This window comes from Musca domestica, unplaced genomic scaffold, assembly GCF_030504385.1.
Source record: "Musca domestica strain aabys unplaced genomic scaffold, Musca_domestica.polishedcontigs.V.1.1 20, whole genome shotgun sequence".
NCBI classification, from domain to species: Eukaryota; Metazoa; Arthropoda; class Insecta; order Diptera; family Muscidae; genus Musca; species Musca domestica.
Genome location: NW_026712250.1, coordinates 13000721 through 13018916, shown reverse-complemented (window position 1 = coordinate 13018916; position 18196 = coordinate 13000721). Strand labels below are relative to the sequence as shown.

At 30.2% G+C, this 18196-nt stretch overlaps 2 protein-coding genes across 8 annotated transcripts in view; one reads left to right on the top strand and one right to left on the bottom strand.

The window, feature by feature from the left end:
* Positions 1–1773: 1773 nt before the first annotated feature.
* LOC101894731 (venom allergen 5-like) lies at positions 1774–5061 on the top strand. 2 transcript variants are annotated; one of them, XM_059122447.1, is made up of 5 exons: positions 1774–2061; positions 2116–2250; positions 2308–2603; positions 2657–2811; positions 4933–5061. In XM_059122447.1, exons 1-5 carry the CDS (start codon positions 1876–1878, stop codon positions 5034–5036), a joined length of 876 nt encoding a protein of 291 aa, XP_058978430.1. In that variant the 5' UTR covers positions 1774–1875; the 3' UTR covers positions 5037–5061. The 2 variants fall into 2 exon arrangements, with proteins under 2 accessions (XP_058978430.1, XP_005175533.3); XM_005175476.3 differs by having other exon boundaries at positions 1778–2061; positions 2119–2250; positions 4933–5051.
* Positions 5062–7603: 2542 nt separating this feature from the next.
* The window catches only part of LOC101895985 (protein transport protein Sec16A), a 40358-nt gene continuing 29765 nt past the window's right edge, over positions 7604–18196 (bottom strand). For 5 of the 6 annotated variants that reach the window (XM_059122463.1, XM_059122466.1, XM_059122465.1 and 2 more), the window contains 5 exons: positions 17246–17737; positions 12127–12311; positions 11579–12060; positions 11303–11505; positions 7604–7968 (listed from right to left, as the gene is read on the bottom strand). In XM_059122463.1, coding sequence (XP_058978446.1) covers positions 7918–7968; positions 11303–11505; positions 11579–12060; positions 12127–12311; positions 17246–17737 — 1413 coding nt within the window. In that variant the 3' untranslated portion in view covers positions 7604–7917. The remainder of the gene's footprint in view (positions 7969–11302; positions 11506–11578; positions 12061–12126; positions 12312–17245; positions 17738–18196) is intronic. The other variant, XM_059122467.1, reaches the window with a different exon arrangement.

Genomic DNA, 18196 nt, shown 5'->3' with positions numbered 1-18196 from the left:
TCGAATAATGAAAATGCCGCTGCACATTCCAAAAGGTAGTCCAAAGGTGCATCAGGTAAAAGTACGGGCTACCCCATTAATGGAAGCAGCGTTTTGGTCAGGCCAAGCGTTTAAGAAACAGCTTTATTATCTAAAACTTAGTCTGGTCTAAAATAGAGAGTCAAGTTTTTTTAGATTTTATTTTGAAAAATAAATATAAAAAATATATATATTTTGATTTCTGTTTTTTTATTATGAATATATAAAAAACGTCAATTATGAACTCTCATGGGGGGGGGGGGGGGGGGGTATAATATCGGAATAGAAGTACATTTAGATCCAATTTTCATCTGGGCTAAACGTGGTTATTGACCAATCACAATAAAAATCGTTCCATTAACTAATATGAAATAAAAAAAAGCCCTAACTGGGGCTGTGGTTTTCCTGATATCTAAAGCATATAGAGATTTCTTGTCTTTGGAGACCCAAAGTAAAATTTCAAGTAGAACATTATCGCCTTTAAAGTCTTGGCGCTAAAATGAAGGATAGTTGGAGAAATATGCCTTTTTTAAAATTAATAAAGAAGTTGATACTAAAAATTCCCAAGTGTCCAATTTTAGACATAACTTTCTCTGATATCTAAAAGATATAGGGATTTCTTTTCCTAGGAGACCCATAGTGAACTTCAAGTTCGGACACTTTCTCCTTTGAGGTCATGGCGGAAAATGGAACGTTCCTAGGAAAAATAAGCCCATTCAGGCATCAAAAACCATTTTACTACAAATTACAAAAATGCCCTAATTGTGACTGGGGTTTTGCTGATATGCTTTAGAATATAGAGATTTCTTTTCCTTGGAGACCTACAGTAAAATTTCAAGTACAACATTTTCGCTTTTAAAGTCTTGACGCTAAAATGGAGGATAGTTGGAGAAAAAGGCCTATTTACGAATGAATAAGGAAGTTGTTCCTAAAATTTGCAAGGCGTAAGATTTGAGACGTAACTTTGTCTGATATCTATTATACATAGTTAATTCTATTCCTAGGAGACCCATGGTGAATTTTGAGTTAGAAAATTTTCTCCTTTGAGGTCACGGCGGAAAATGGAACGTTCGTAGAAAAAATAAGCCCATTCAGGAATCAAAAGCCATTTTACTACAAATTATAAAAATGCCCTAATTGTGACTGGGGTTTTACTGTTATGTAAAGCATATAGAGATTTCTTGTCTTTGGAGACCCATAGTAAAATTTCAAGTAGAACATTTTCTCTTTTAAAGCCTTGGCGCTAAAATGGAAGATAGTTCGAGAAATATTCATATTTAAGGATCAATAAGGAAGTTGATACTAAAAATTGCAAGGCGTACAATTTGAGACTTCACTTTGTCTGATATTTATTACATATAGGAAATTCTATTCCTAGGAGACCCATGGTGAATTTTGAGCTAGAACATTTTCTCCTTTGAGGTCATGGCCATAAAACAAAGTTTTCGCTTGAAAATAGGACAAAATATACAAATCATGAAATTAACCTAAAAACTAGCCAGATGGCCAAGTTGATCGACATTTTTCCATGATATATTTATCCGATATGAGCATTACTTTTCTTCTGACAAACGTAGTAAATTTCATGTGGAACATTTCCACTTTTGACATCAGCCACCTAAAATGAGGGACTGTGGGATAATTTAGGTCATTTGGAAAAAAATGACTAAATTTCCCAAAAATTCACCCAATGGCCAATTTGATATGCAATTTTTATGTTTAAGCATAAAATCTAGAGACTTCTCCATTCCTAAAAAATGTAGTGAAATTTAGTGGCGAATATTTTCTCCTTTGAAGTCATTACCGAAATTTGAAGTTTTGTGGCAAAAACCAGGTCAAAACCAAAATAACCCAAAAATGTCTTTGAAATTAATTTCCTCCCATTTTTTCTGCAAAATTTTATTGATGGCATTATCAATTAATTTCCCAGCTGCTGGAAACTATCAACAATATCAATTTCAATTACCCCTGGAAACGGAACATTTATGTCCCGCCGAAAATTACAAATGTGCCGATAATAAAAGTCATTTTCTTTGTGAGGAGGTAGGTTCAAACAATGTCAAAAGAAAAATATTTTTAATATTTTTCTTTCCGAAGCAGTCCGTGGAACCCTGTTCCAATTACCAGCATGTGCAGCTAACAAATGAATGGAAACGTATCTTCATAGCTGGCCATAATGGCATACGCAACAAGGTGGCCGAAGATTGGCATATTGCCAATATGAATTTGGTGGTAGGAATGGTTTTTAAATATTCCCTTGATATGTCCCCCTTTCCCCTCTCTCCTTAGCACTGGAGTCGTGATTTGGAAACCATGGCCATGCTGTATTTACAAACCTGTCAGATAAACAAAGACCACTGCCTGATAGTCGGCGAACAACGACTAAGAGTTGCCCAAAACTATTGCCTCAGACGTCGTTTAGCCAAACGTTGGCCCGGACGGGTTGTACGTTCATGGTATTTAGAAATTGGTTATAATATCAACACCATCGAAGAATATCTATTGGAAAATAATGCCACAACAATGGAGAATTTTTCCCAAATGATATGGCCTTCAGTGGAATTTGTGGGCTGTGGAGCCGGCAGGTGAATGCATTGGGTTTTTTTCAAAATAACATCTAAAAGACGTTTCTTTTTAGTATTGCTCCTGCACTTTACCTCATAGTTTGCTATTATTATCCGGCTTATAATGCCACCCAGTTGAGCCATGAATTCCTTGCGGGTACACCCTGTTCCAGGTGTAGGCAGAATCGTAATGTTTGTTCCATGGATTTTCTGGGATTGTGTGGTATAGGTAAGGCCAGGGATCTAGAGAGCTTAGGATTAAATTTCGAATAAGAGTTAAAAATACCAAAATGTAGGGCAAAATTAAATGGAAAACATGACCAAAAAGGTAAAAATGTTTGAAATCGAAGTTATCCTTACAAGCGGACTATTCCAAAAATTGGACTGATATGTCCAAATTTCTGTTTTTTTTATATAAAAGAATGGTGACATTTTTTCATGGTAAATATTGAATATACAAATTTCTTTTGTTCAGAGACTCACAATGAAATTCGATCTTGAATAATTCTTCCATTGACACTTTCCCAAAAAAATGAAGTTTTAAGGGAGGTTTTGACTCGCAAAGTATACGTGTTAAATTAGCAATAAAAAAAGCAAAGACATAATTTTCACTTTTAATCAATAAATTTTAAACGTTATTTCCTTAAAAACTTTTGAACCCAGATATATGATTTATTCTGAGATTCATATTGAAATTTTGTGTAGAATATTTCTTCTTTTGGCAACTTTTGCCTAAGACGAAATTTTATGTTACTTTCAGGCATCAGCTCGAAAATGGTCCAAATAAAAATTGATCAAAAATTTAGGAAATGTTTTCGAGTTTTTTGCCAAATTGATGCAATTATTTTCTTGATATGTAATGGAAATAGAGATTTCTTTTGTTTAGTGACCTTTAGTGAAATTTGATGTAGAATAATTCTTCCATTGACAATTTTCCCAAAAAATTAAGTTTAAAGGGAGATTTTGACTCGCAGTGGATACGTGTTAAATTAACAGTAAAAAAAGGAAAGGCATAATTTTCACTTTTAGTACATATATTTTGAATACAATTTTCATAAAAACTATTGTACCTAGATGTTTGATTTATTCTGAGATTTGTATTGAAATTTTGTATAGAATATTTCTTCTTTTGGCACCTTTTGCCTAAAACGAAATTTTATGTTACTTTCAGGCATCAACTCGAAAAAGGTCCAAAGAAAAATTAATAAAAAAATTAGGAAATGTTTTCGAGTTTTTTCCAAACAGATGCAATTATATTCTGGATATGTAATGGAAATAGAGATTTCTTTTCTTTGGTGACATTTAGTGAAATTTGATGAGGAATAATTCTTCCATTGACATTTTTCCCAAAAAATCAAGTATACAGGGACATTTTCACTTGGAATGGAAACGTGTTAAATTAGCAGCTAAAAACCTAAACACATAATTTCCACTTTTTATCTATAAATTTTAAATGTAATTTTCTTAAAAACTATTGTAACTAGATGCATGATTTATTTTGAGATTTATAGTGAAATTTTGTGTAGAATATTTCTTCTTTTGGAAACTTTTGCCTAAAACGAAAATTTTTGTTATTTTCAGGCGTTTAACCAAAAAAAGTCCAAGGAAAAATCTATCAAAAATAAAAAAGGAATATTTTCGGGATCTTTTTTGTGAACATCGATTCAAATTTTTATATGTAGAGGTAATGCAGATTTCTTTGCTTTAGTGACCTATAGTGAAATTTTATAGAGAATATTTATTGTCTTTACGTCATTATTGTCTTTGACGTCATCCCTTAAAAATGATGCTTTATTGGAGATTATTGCTTAAACTCGCGAAAGTGTGGCTTTAACTCTAAAAATTGTTTTATATATAAGAATTCCTGACATTTGAGTAAACTTTAGACTCTTCACGTCTTCTAGAGCCTAGAATTTTATGACAAATGATTTTTGACTGGCTACGATCGCGTTTATTAGAAGTTTTTAACGATATTTTAAATAAAAAAGCACCAAAAAGACCCCTTTCTTGACTCGCTTAAGGGTTAAAATACTGGACTGAAACATTCCCCGTATTTTTATCAGCAATATTGCCGAAGACATTTTACCCCTAAAATGTATGGATTCCGATGAATCTTAATCCGAAAACGGGGGAACTTGCCTCCTCTATTTAGGTTACTTTGCGATATAAACATTCAAGACGCCGATACACTTGACTTCTTTTTTTATTTTTACTTTCACAGTCTGCTGGATTTTCCCGTAATTAAAAATAAAATAATTTTGTCCCACAGTGTAATTAATGGTTATTTTTAACTCTCTCTCTCCCACACACACTTTTATAACTCTCATTTGACTTCGTTTTTTCTTTGCAGATATTGACATGTCTGGAGCGACAAAAATATTCTATTTCAATTTTTTAATAATTTCCAATATATTATTTTATATTTATTATTATTATTTAGTATCATTACTTTAATATTCTATAATTTAAGAATTTAAAATTCCAAATTAAATAAATTGTTTTGTGTTGCCATTAAAAACAGGATTTTATGTTCTTTTTATAATTTGTATATAATTTATTAATAATAATTTTATTTATATTACATTTAAATATATGAACATATCTTTTTTATTGTTTTTATATTTAAAGATGTCAATTTTTAATTTTTTATTAAATTTATTTACCATTATTTTAGTTCAATTTTATTTACCATTATTTACGATTAGGTAAACATTTTTTTATAAAAGAAAACAGAAAAATGGTAACCAAATAATTCTGAAATTCATTTTTATAGTAATTTTATAAATTTTATTTTTTTTTTAATTTTGTGTAAATATTTTTTCGTATCTTATATTTATAGAGAAACAATATTATTTAACAAATTTTGTGACTTAAACTGAAGTAAAATTATTTTTTTTTCATTATTTCTCGCAATGGAACAACAAAGATCATTTGAAGAAAATATTGAAAAAGTAATAATGTAGATTATTTAAAAAAATAATTTTATGTATATAACCCGCACCTGGTTTAGTGATAATATAAAAAAGAATAATCTAATATATGTGTACAATTCAAAAGAAATTATAAAAATAAAAAAGAAAGAAACAAAATAATATCAACTGCATATTAAAGTAAAAAAATAATAAAAATAAAAAATCTAAAAAATATATATATAAAATAAATGTATTGCACAATCACAAATGCAATTTTGTTAATAAATAGAAATATATATATATATATATATATATATATATATATATATATTAGCTATGGATAGTGGACTTTTAAGAGAATTTTTTATTTAAACATTTGGTTATACCATTTTTAAAGGTTATGTTATTAGGTTATTTTAGTTGGAGTCAAAATGGCCCACATCCCTTAATATTTTGGAGTTGATGTCAAAGAAATTCTAGTATGAGTCTCAAAACAAATATAGAACGTATATGTAACATATACACACTAAAATAGCAACAACAAACTGGGTATTTTTTGAATATTACCTTTTCACAGTAATTGTGCAAATTTTCTCCAAATCTCTCACATTACTTGGTTTTAGGTTAATGGTACCAATGGGAAAAGTGTTCTACACCCAATTTTACCATAAGTCACCGAAGACATTATATTTGTAGCTATAATATTTGTGTGTAAAAAATCTGTAACAATTTGGCCACACAAATTTTTGAGGTTAATTTCGTGTTTATTTTGAGTTGGAGCTAAAATGACCCACTACCATTAGTTTTTGGGAGTTGATGTCAAAGGTGGAAATAATCTTCACTAAATTCTATTATGGGTCTCCAAAGAGATGAAATACGTATTCGTATTATATACACACTAAAATAACAACAACAAAATAGTTATTTTTTGAATATATCCATTTCAGAGTAATTGTGCAAATTTCCTCCAAATCTCCCACATTACCTGGTTTTAGGTTAATGGTACCAATGGGAAAAGTGTTCTACAACCAATTTCACCATAGGTCACCGAAGACATTAAATTTGTAGCTATAATATTTTTGTGTAAAAAATCTGTGACAATTTGGTCAAACAAACTTGAGGATAAGTTCGTATATATTATAAGTTGGTGTCAAAATGGCCCACTACCATTAGTTTTTGGTAGTTGATGTCAAAGGAGGAAATAATCTTCACTAAATTCTATTATGAGTCTCCAAAGAAATAAAATAAGTATTCGCATTATAAACACACGAAAATAGCAACAACAAAATGGGTACTATTTAAATATAACTTTTTTAAGAGTTAGTTTTCAAATTTCCCCCAAAATGTCATTTTTAAGTGAATTTAGGTGGATGGTACCAATGGGAAAATTGTTCTACACCCAATTTCACCATAAGTCTCCCAAGACAAGAAATTTGTAGCTAACATATTTATCTGTAAAAGTAGACTATAACAATTCTGTTATACACAATCCTCTGGCAAAAGGACCCACAATGCTTGCAGTATCAATGGAAAATACATAAGTTGTAAAGAAAAAAATTTCGAATTTATATTGAAACGTTCTCTCTATTTTTTTTCTATATAAAAAGTATACATTTTTTTGATATCTGTAAAATATTGAACAATGTAACAAAGAATGGAAAATATAAAGGAAACACAAAGAAGACAAACATTACATGTTGTTACTGATTTAGAACTAAATAATAATTATAATATTTATTTTATATATAGATAATAATATACCATAGAATTACAAAATGAAAAAATAATAATAATAAAAATAATTACTTATTGAAACGCATTAAAGGCGTTTAAGAACAAAAAATGGTAAGCAAAAATATAAAAATCATCAAAAAATGGAAGAATATATTTTTTTAAGAGTAGAAAGAAATATTTAGACAGATTAGTTTTATACAAAACAAAAAAAAAAAAAAAGAAAATAAAAAATACATATAAAAAAATTATAATTAAAAAAAATATATATTTTTTAATCAGTTGTTTGCATGTACATTTACTCATTCATTCAATTAGTATTTTTTTATAATCCTAAATAAATTTTGTTTTTCAATTTCGTTTCTTTATTTGTATGTCTTTTTGCTATATATGTGTATGTATACATCAGCATAATCATCCATCCATCCGACTGACTGACTGAAATTTACTCAAAAAACATATTTACTTTCCGTTTAACATTTTTTTATTTTATTTTTTATATCCTTTTTTTTATTGTGTATATATAAATTTGCTATATTGTTTAGTTCCTTGTTTTATTGATTAATTATAAATATATATATTTAAACTATATAAACAACTTAAGACACACATCCACTGAAACAAGCATTTGCACATTAAAAAAATATTAAACATAAAAATATTATAGTTTGTTTTTTATATATAAATATTTTTTAATAACCAGTACCAGCTCCATATTGATTAGGATTATAGAATTGTGGTGTCTGCAAAGAGGGAAAATATAGAAAAAAAATTATTGTTAATTAAAGTAAATAAAAAGAACATGTTTTGAGTTGTTTCCGATTATCCTCAAAATTTCTCCCCAAAAATTAATTTTAGGTAAATGGTGCCAATGGGAAAAATATTCTACACCCAATTTCAATAGAAGTCACCAAGGACCAGAAATCGGAAAATGAACATTTGTCCACAAAAAAAAGACGTGTAACAATTTAGTTATAATTTTTTTTGAGGTTAACTTCCCATTTTTTGGGACGAGGGCAAAATGACCCACAAAACATCAATTTAGGAAGATGGCGTCAATGGGGAAAAGAATCTACTCCAAATTTCACTATGAGTCCCAGAAAAAATGATAACTGTAAATATGTAATGTGATTTAATAAAACTCTGATTAAAATTTTGCTTTTTATCCCCACGATATCTTTGAGTTGATTTCGACTTTCCTTAAAATTTTCCCCCAACTCTTAATTTTAGGCAAATGTTGCCAATGGGATAAATATTCTACACCCAAATTTAATAGAAGTCACCAAGGACAAGAAATCGGTAATCGAACATTTGTCGACAAAAAAAGGCCTGAAACAATTTTGTTATAACTTTTTTAGGTTATTTTCGTATTTTTGGAGAATGGTGGCAAAATGACCCACAAAACGTCAATTTGGAAAGATCGTGTCAATGGAAAAAAGAATCTACTCCACATTTCAATATGAGTCCCAGAATAAATGATAACTGTAAATATGTAATGCGATTTAATAAAACTCTAATTTAAATTTTGCTTTTTTATAGCAAGATATTTTTGAGTTTACTTCGATTTTCCTTAAAATTTCCCCTTATACTTCGTTTTAGGCAAATGGTGCCAATGGGAAAAATATTCTACACCCAATTCCATCATAAGTCTCCGAAGACAATAAATTTGTAGCTATAATATTTGTGTGAAAAAAATCTGTAACAAATTGGTCACACAAATTTTTGAGGCTTAGTTCTTATTTCTTTTGGGTTGGAGCTTGACCCATTACAATTAGTATTTGGGAGTTGACGTCAAAGGAGATAAAAATCTTCTCAAAATTCTATTACCAGTCTCAAAACAAATAAAGAACGTATATGTAATACATACACACATAAATAGCAACAACAAAATGGGTATTTTTTGAATATAACCTTTTTAGAGTTATTGCACGAAATTCCTCAAAATCATCCATATTTCTTGATTTTAGGAGGATGTTACCAATGGGAAAAGTGTTGCACACCTAATTTCACCATAAGTCATTGACGACAATAAATTTGTAGCTATGATATTTGACTGCAAAAAATCTGATACAAATTGGTCATACAATTTTTTGAGGTTAAGTTCTTATTTATTTTGGGTTGAAGCTAAAATTACCCACTAGCATTAATTTTTGGGAGTTGGTGTCAAAGGAGATAATAATCTTCTCAAAATTCTATTATGAGTTCCAAAACAAATAAAGAACGTATATGTAATATATACTCACTAAAATAGCAATAACAAAATGGGTATTATTTGAATATAACCTTTTCAGATTTATTGTACAAATTTCCTCCAAATCTCCCACATTACATGATTTTAGGTTAATGTTGCCAATGGGAAAAGTGTTCTACACCCAATTTCATCATAAGTCTCCGAAGACAAGAAATTTCTAGCTACAATATTTGTCTGCAAAAAAATCTGTAACAATTTGGTCACACAAGTTTTTGAGGTTAATTCCGTGTTTTTTTAAGTTGGTATCAAAAGCAACCATTGCACTTAATTTTTGCTAGTTGATGTCAAAGGAGATTATACTCTTCACAAAATTCTATTATGAGTCTCCAAGGAAATGAAAAAACACAAACATTAAATATATAAATATATTGTGATTTAATAAAACTCTAATTTAAATTTTGTTTTTTTATTCCAAGATAATTTTGGGCTGTTCCCGATTTCTTCAAATTTGTTATCCATACTTCAGTTTAGGTGGATGGTACCAATGGGAAAAAAATTCTACACCCAATTTCAATATCAGTCACCAAAGACAAGAAATCGGAAAACGTACATTTGCCGGCAAAAAAGACGTATACCAATTTCATTATAACTTTTTGAGGTTAATTTCCCATTTTTTTGGTAATGATGGTAAAATGACCCACAAAACTTCAATTTAGCAAGATCATGTCAATGAAGAAAATAATCTGCTTCAAATTTCACTATGAGTCCCAGAATAAATGATAACTGTAAATGTGTAATAAAGCCTAATAAATATGTGTTTGATTTATGGAATTTTTAATAATGCATTTCTTTGGGAGTTGTTTGTGAATTTCCCTTAAAAATTCCTCAACACTTCATTTTAGCCGAATGGTGTCAATAGAAAATGTATTCTATATCAAATTTCAATATAAGTCATCGAAGATATGAAATAGCTATATATAATATTTATCGGAAGAAAATCGTGTGACAATCTGATTATAATTTTTTTAGGTTAGCTTTTTAATTATTTAAAATTGGTACGAAATGGCCAAGGAAACTTCATTATAGGAAGATCGCGTTAAAGGAGAAAATATCTTACTTCAAATTTCACTATGAGTCTCAGAATAAATGATAACTGTAAATATGTAATGCACCCTAATAAAATTGTGTTTCATTTCGGGAATTTTTAATAATGCATTTCATTGGGAGTTGTTTCTGTATTTCCTTGAAAATTTCCTCAACACTTCATTTTAGCCGAATGTTGTCAATAGCAAATATATTCTATATAAAATTTCAATATAAGTCATCGAAAATATCAAATTGCCATGTATAACATTTGTCGGAAAAAAAGTGTGACAAATTTGGTAATATTTTTTGAGGTTAATTTAATTTTTTTTGTTAAAAAAAATTGGGATTCAGTTCTACGAAGTAAAATTATGTTCCAAATTGTCCTAACGTCACATTGCATTTAGGCTCCGCACGCTACAGAGTTTTTATGTCGTTAAGTTTATATAAGTGCTTGATGTTCATTTCCTCGATGAATACTCCTGCTCTTGTGCCCTCTGGCTTACTATTTCGACCTGAAAGGCTCTTCTAATAAATAATTAAAAGGTCTCCCAAAAGAGGTGTGAAAATGTTGAAATAGGAGGCCAAAAAATGTCTTTTAAAAATAATGGGTTTTCTGGGAAGAATATTATCATTTTTCTCTAAGATCCATGGGATCTTTTTTTGGGAGCTCCTATAGATGTTGTCTTCCACGATGAAAAAAAAATGGCAACAAACTCTCCTTTCTAGGCATTACGAATTTCAAGAAAGATCAAAATGATGCACCCCCATATTTGGCAGCCGTTTTCCTATTTCCCACTTACATCTTGCGCTTGCTGTTGATAACCACCACTTGTATCTTGACCACCATTACCAGTCGCGGGCCCTGACCCCGTGCCGCCCGGTATAAAGAATCCACTTTGAGGCACTGTGGCAGGAGGTAATGCAGGAGCAAGTATATTTTCAGCAGCCTTATTTACAGGAGCACCAGATGGATTGAATACATCGACATAGGCATTTTTCAGGGCTGAGAATAATGAATCAATGATTAGTAAAATATTGCATAGCATCGTAAAAAGGGGCAAGGGTTCAAAACTTACTTCGATTTCTTTGCATTTTAAACATGTTGGACTGTAGTGTGGGAGTTTTGGCAGGTGCTGGATTATTTTGATTATTGGGAGCAGCAGCAACATTTGTTGTTGCTGTTGGTTGTTGGGGTTGTTGTGACGACGACAGGGGTGTTGATGATGCTGTAGGCACATATTGTTGAGGATCCATAAATGCTATTTGTGGTTGCTGGGTTTGGGACTGATGCTGCTGTTGAGGCGGTTGTTGTTGCTGCTGTTGTTGTGATGGTGGTCCTTGTGATGCTTGTGGCATTAAATCACCCATCTTGGGCGGTGGCTTAAATGCTTCCTCAGCCTGTTCATCGGCATCGGTGTTGACCCATTTCTTTTTCTCTGGATCCCAGACAATCGAGGGATTCTTATCATCCGGTAGGATCATTTGATTTTTCGGTTTCAATGAGAACTTATTCCATATGCCACCAAACCAACCAGAATTTTGATTTGAGTTACTGGCACTGCAGGGTAAGAAGGGTAAACAATTCATTAAATTTTCAAATATAAAATATCATTTCAAAACTTACTTTTTCGCATCCTTGTTTTCCTTATTCTTTTGGGCGGCTGCCGCCTGTTGTTGCTGCTGTTTGGAGTCATTCGAAGTCCCCCCAGATTTTTGCTGGCCCTTTTGTTGTTTATCAGCCGCTTGGTTTGTTTCATCATCCGTATCATAGGTTTTGGATTTTGGCATCGAAATTGTTGGTCTTGCATTCTAAAGTGTGCGGAAGTTCAAGGATTTTTAAAGTTATTACGAAATTAAAAAACCAAAAATATTAAATAAAAATAAATAATTTAAGGGAAATACAAAAAATTTCCAAAAGAAAATTTATGTATTTCAAAAGAGGAAGGAGTATAGCTTAGAAGAGAAAAAGCATTTGAGTTTTACAAAAAGGAAATGATAACAGGACAATATATTTTTTAAACTATGGTTAGAGAGAACATTTTTGCTTTGGCAATAATTAAATAGCAGAATATATACTAAACATATTTGTTACGAAATTTATATTTTTATTTTGATCAGTTTTTCCTTAAAATATTTTGAAAAATTAAATTTAATTTTTTTTTAATTAAATACAATAAATATAAACTATTTTTATAATTATTTTACTCAAAAAATCTTACATAATTTCTAATTAATTCATATATCCATAAAAGTCTATTTTCAAAAAAAAATCAGACATAACCTCACTCTTGAAATTAAGACAAAAAAAGAGTTTTTCGATTTATTCCAAAGTTCATGTGAAAAATCGATTTAAATATACAAAAAAAAACTCCATTACATTTCGAAATTCCTCAATTTAACTCAATTTTGAAACATTTGAAAAAAAAAATGTTTCAGACATAACTCCATTTTTTAAAAAAAGACAACAATTACGTTTTTCGGGTCAATAGTAGTATTTAATAGTATTTATGTGCAAAATTGATTTAATTGTACACAAAAAAGCAATGAAATTTTGAAATTTCTCGAAAATTTTTGAAAAAAATATCAAAATGCAAAATATTTTCAGATTTTATGGGGGAGAATATTACCACTACCCGGGGTACTCGTGAAATTTCATTTAATTACAGATTATATTTAAATAACGACATAATATTGTATTTTCAAAAAAAAAAAAAAAAAAATTGGAAATAACCTCACTTTTGAAAATGGGAGAAAATAGAGTTTTTGGGGATATACGGTCTTGTAACTAATATTCATATTCGATTTTCTTAAAAAAACACACAAAAATCCATGAAATTCCTAAAATTAACCTCAATTTTGGAAAAAAGTCTCAAAAATTTTTAAAATAAAAATATCAAAATGCAAAATATTTCCAGGTTTTATTGGGTAGAATGTTACCACTAACACTAAAATCTCATTAAATTACAGATGATATTTAAATAAAGACTTAGAATTGTATTTTCAAAAAAAAAAAAAAAAAAAAAAATGTCGGCACAACCTCACTTTTAAAAATATAGTTTTTTTTTGTGGATATATGCCCTTTTAACTAATATTTATATGAGATTTTCCTCAAATAAACACAAAAATCCATAAAATTCTAAAATTTTTAAAATTAACCTCACTTTTGGAAAAATTTTTAGAAATAAAAATACCATGATTTTTTTGGTGGGTAATTACTTCTTGGGGCACTCATAGAATCTCATATAATTATGGATGATATTTAAAAAACCATTTAAAATTTCACTTTCAGAAAATTTCCTGACATAACCTCACTTTTGAAAATTGAAAAATATAGATTTTTGGGAAATGCAGCAACTTAACTGCGAATTTTCTAACTAAATAAACACAGATTTTTTTTATACAAATGTCATGTTTTTTTTTTTTTTTTTTTTGTTAGAATGTAACCACTTCCCGGGACACTCATAGAATCTCATATAATCACTGACTTAAAATTACATTTCGGAAAATTTTCGTATTTTGGAAAATTATTCAGAATACCAAAAAATCTTATATTTATAAAGTTTTCAAAAACATTTTATTTTCAAAAAATTTTTCGATTTTTGAACTTTTAAGAAAAATTAATTTTTTTGCAAAATATTTTTTTCCAAGTCTATCTTCAAAAGTGGCTTTTTTTTTAAATCTTTTCCCAAAAAATATATATTTTTTAATATTATCTACAAACGTGGATAAAGATTTTTTAAAAAATATTTTTCAAAGCCATTTCAAATGTTGATTTTTTAAAAAAATGTTTTTCAAGACCATCTTCAAACTTGGATTCTTTAAAAAATATTTTTCAAGACCATCTTCCAACGTAGATTTGTTAAAAAAAAGTATTTTTGAAGACCAACTTCAAACGTGGATTTTAAAAAAAAGTTTTCAAGTCCATCTTCAAACGAGGATTCAAAAAAATGTTTTCAAGGTCACATTCAAACGTGTATTAAAAAAAAAATCAAGACCTTATTCAAATTTGGACTTTTAAAAAATGTTTTCAAGGTCACATTCAAACGTGGATTTAAAAAAAAAATCAAGACTATCTTCAAACGTGGTTTTTTTAAATTTTTACAATTTTTTTAAAAAATATTTTTTCCAGACCAAAAACTAAAGACTTCCTTAATAATATATTCTGAGATCAATGGAAAGTTCCTAAAAGCATGCTACAAACCATGCATACAACTGATATTCACTTCTCTGCCATATCAAAGGAGACTACGAGCTATGCGGGGAACATTCGACTCATGATCTCAGTGTGTGAATTCAGAGACGGATTTCTTTTGTCATCTATAACGAGTTCTGGCTCTGGCTTTTCTACTTTTTCAAAAAACCCACACTGAGATTATGAGTCGAATAAAGAATTTTTTTTAAATCCACGTTTAAAGAGAAGGTTTGAAAAAAGATTAAAAGAAAAAACATGTCTGAAGATGGAGTTAGAGAAAATATTTTTCAATTATTTACGATTATTGTTTGCCCCTAAGTGGGTGTCGAATATCTTCGAAAAATTATTATTTTTTTTTTTTTTAAGTTCAAAAGTCGGAAAACCCCTGAAAATAATATCTTATTTGCTATATTTTCATGGAATGCTATTAATTTTACGATTGGCCCCTAATGTCTTAATTACGCCTCACTTCTTATATGCATCTGTACTTGACAGACATTTCGATGTTTTTTGGCTATAATTAAGACATTATGGACCAATCGTAAAATTGGTGGCATTTTCACTCTCTCTGCGCCATCTTGTACAAACTACACACAATTCCTGTTTCACAAATGTACAATGACGCGATGGTCATGTCATGTCTATTTATCTTATAATTTATATAATTATAATTTATCATAACGTGTTATTAAATATTAAAGAAAAATGTAATCTTCCTTAAGATAATTGAAAACGAGTGCCTAAAAGTATGCTTCAAATTATGAATACAGTTTTTCTTTGCTGTTCACATCTTTCCACCTTACCCCTTATTATTTATCACCCATTAATCTTGTCAATCAAAATGAAAAACAAAAAGGAAAACAAAAACATTTCATGTACAAACACAATCACATATGCGACACACATACATACACACATGTATATTTCAAATATGATTTAAATAAAACAAAAAATATATATATCTAAACAAAAGAAGATAAAAAACATAAAAACAAACCAGGTGCGGGTGGTTTCAAATAAAAAAAACTTATTCTAAAGACTTAACAAGTTATTCTAAAATTATCAAAAACAAAGATATTGTTATTGTTTTTCAACATCAACAATTTTGTTTTTTTTTAAATCAAATCTCCACCATGACCATGGGGGATTTATGGTTTCAATTTAAAACTTATTCTAAAATAAAATAAATACCCTAAATTTTATTGATTTCATTGTTTAATTTAAATTTCTTTTCAATTATTCTTTTTGAAATCAATAATTGGATCGGCGATATTGAATGTCTATCTCCACTACGGCCATGGGGGATTTATGGTTTCATTTTAAAACTTATTCTAAAATAAAATAAATACCCTAAATGTTATTGATTTCTTTATTGAATTTAAATTTCTTTTCAATTATTCTTTTTGAAATCAATAATTGGATCGTCGATATTGAATGTCTTCACCACGGGGGGTGGTATGTGGGATGATTTAAAACTTGTTTTCATGTTCTTGTCAGTTGTTGTAACTTCCCCTCCCCCTCCTCCTCCTCCCTTGGCCGTTTTGGCATCAATGTATTTTTCAAATTGTTGCAGCGACTGTTCCACTTCATTGCACATTTTCTTGTAGTTCAAGGGTATGGACGGGTCATTGATGAGCTCTTGCATGGACCAGACTTGGTGGGCTGGTTTTTGTGACAGTTTCGCCATGGAAGAGGAAGACGAAGAAGTAGTGGGGGCCTTGATAATGCCATAAGAGGATAACAATTGTTTATGCTTTTGATGACGATGATGCAGATGATAATGGCTATTGAGGGATTCCAAGTCATGAAGTTGTTGTTGTTGTTGTTTGTATTCGAAATAACCATTATCATCCTCCTCATCATAATAGTTATTCTCATCATATTCTTCTTCTTCGTCCTCATATTCCCCATCATTGGATGAGGCATCTTGATATGTGGCCTCATACAATTGATTCTCATCGATACCACAATTGGCCTCGGGATCATAGTTTTTGAAACGATTCTGCAAAGGCATATCAATGGGATAGGTGCCATTGAAAACAATGTTTTTATTCAGCAATTTTCCAGGGTAGGCATGGCCCGGGGAGCGGCGTACCAACATCGAGTGGCTTGCCAAAGGATTTTTATTCAATGCCAAGGGGTTTTGTTGGCCACCGCCTGATGGCGTTTCTTCTTCCCTAACATTATTGTCCTCCATGGAACTGGATGTGGAGGAGGAGGCGGAGGCTGAGGCTGAGGGGGAAATCCAGGAGTTGTTGCGACCCCTATTGAGTTTCAGAGCAGTTTCCTTTTCAGGTATATAAAAATTAACTTTTTTGCCATCATTTGAATTCGCCGTGGCAAAATTATTCAATTTATTTTCATTTTTTAACCTAGACGGGGTGAGCGGTTTCAGCGGCCTATGATGATGATGTTGGCTTAAAGGGGGATTTTGTGTTATTTGTGGCTTTTGTAAGGTTTGAGCATTAATTGTTTTTAAGCTATTGCCAAGCGGAAGGGCTGCTGCTTGTAGCTGTTCTTGTTGTTCGTTTGATGATTTGATTTTACTTACATTATTGATTGAAAATGGCATTGTTGCTGTTGTTGTTGGTGATGTTGGGGACAAAGATGACTGGGGTGTTGTTGTTGTTGTGTTTGGATTATAGGGATCCTTAATACTAGCCGTGGATGATTCATGATCTAATTTATTAAATGCCAAATGATGATTCGCAGCAGCCGAATCTAGGGATTTTTTAGCATGATTTTTGTTGTTGCTGCTGCTGCTTGTTCTCATTGTTGTTGTTGTTGTCATTGTTTTATTTTTTTGATGTTGATGTTGTTGTAGCAGACTTGAAGATTTCATTAGAGATGATGATGATGATTTTTTATTATTATTGTTATTATTATTGTTGTTGTTTAAATACAAAGACGATGAGGAATTGGTGTTGGCTGTTGTTTTAGCAGCTGAAGGAGGACTACTAGCTGTTTTGGGTTTTGGCAAAGACTTCGCCTTAGCCAATGTTACTTCAGGACTTTCATAGCTTTCATGTTTATCACTTGGTGGCTAAAGTTTGTTGCACAGGGTTTCCAAAGGTTAAGGCATGCCATTTCAGGACAAAAAATAGAAACAGAAATGGAAATGGAAATATCGATTTGGAGGCGAATATTTTTGTTATTGATTTTTACTTGCAAATTTTGAAAACAAAATTTTGATTTGGGTTAGAGAACCAAAACGAAAAATATTAAAATAAAAATAATAAAAAAGCAAAAACAAAAAAAAAACAACTGAAATCGAATGAACGATTTTAAACAAAAACAAGAAAAAAAAGCTTTATTACCCTCCAGAATTTGGAAATTGACAATTTTCAAAAAATAAAATCCGTTAAGAATTCTGTTACGAACTTCAAATACCAAATTTGAAACAATTCCGGTGAATAACGTCGCTAAAATTATCAAAATACCGAATGTAGGGAGGTATTGTTATATAGCGGATATACGAAGACCTAGACCTGCATAGACAATT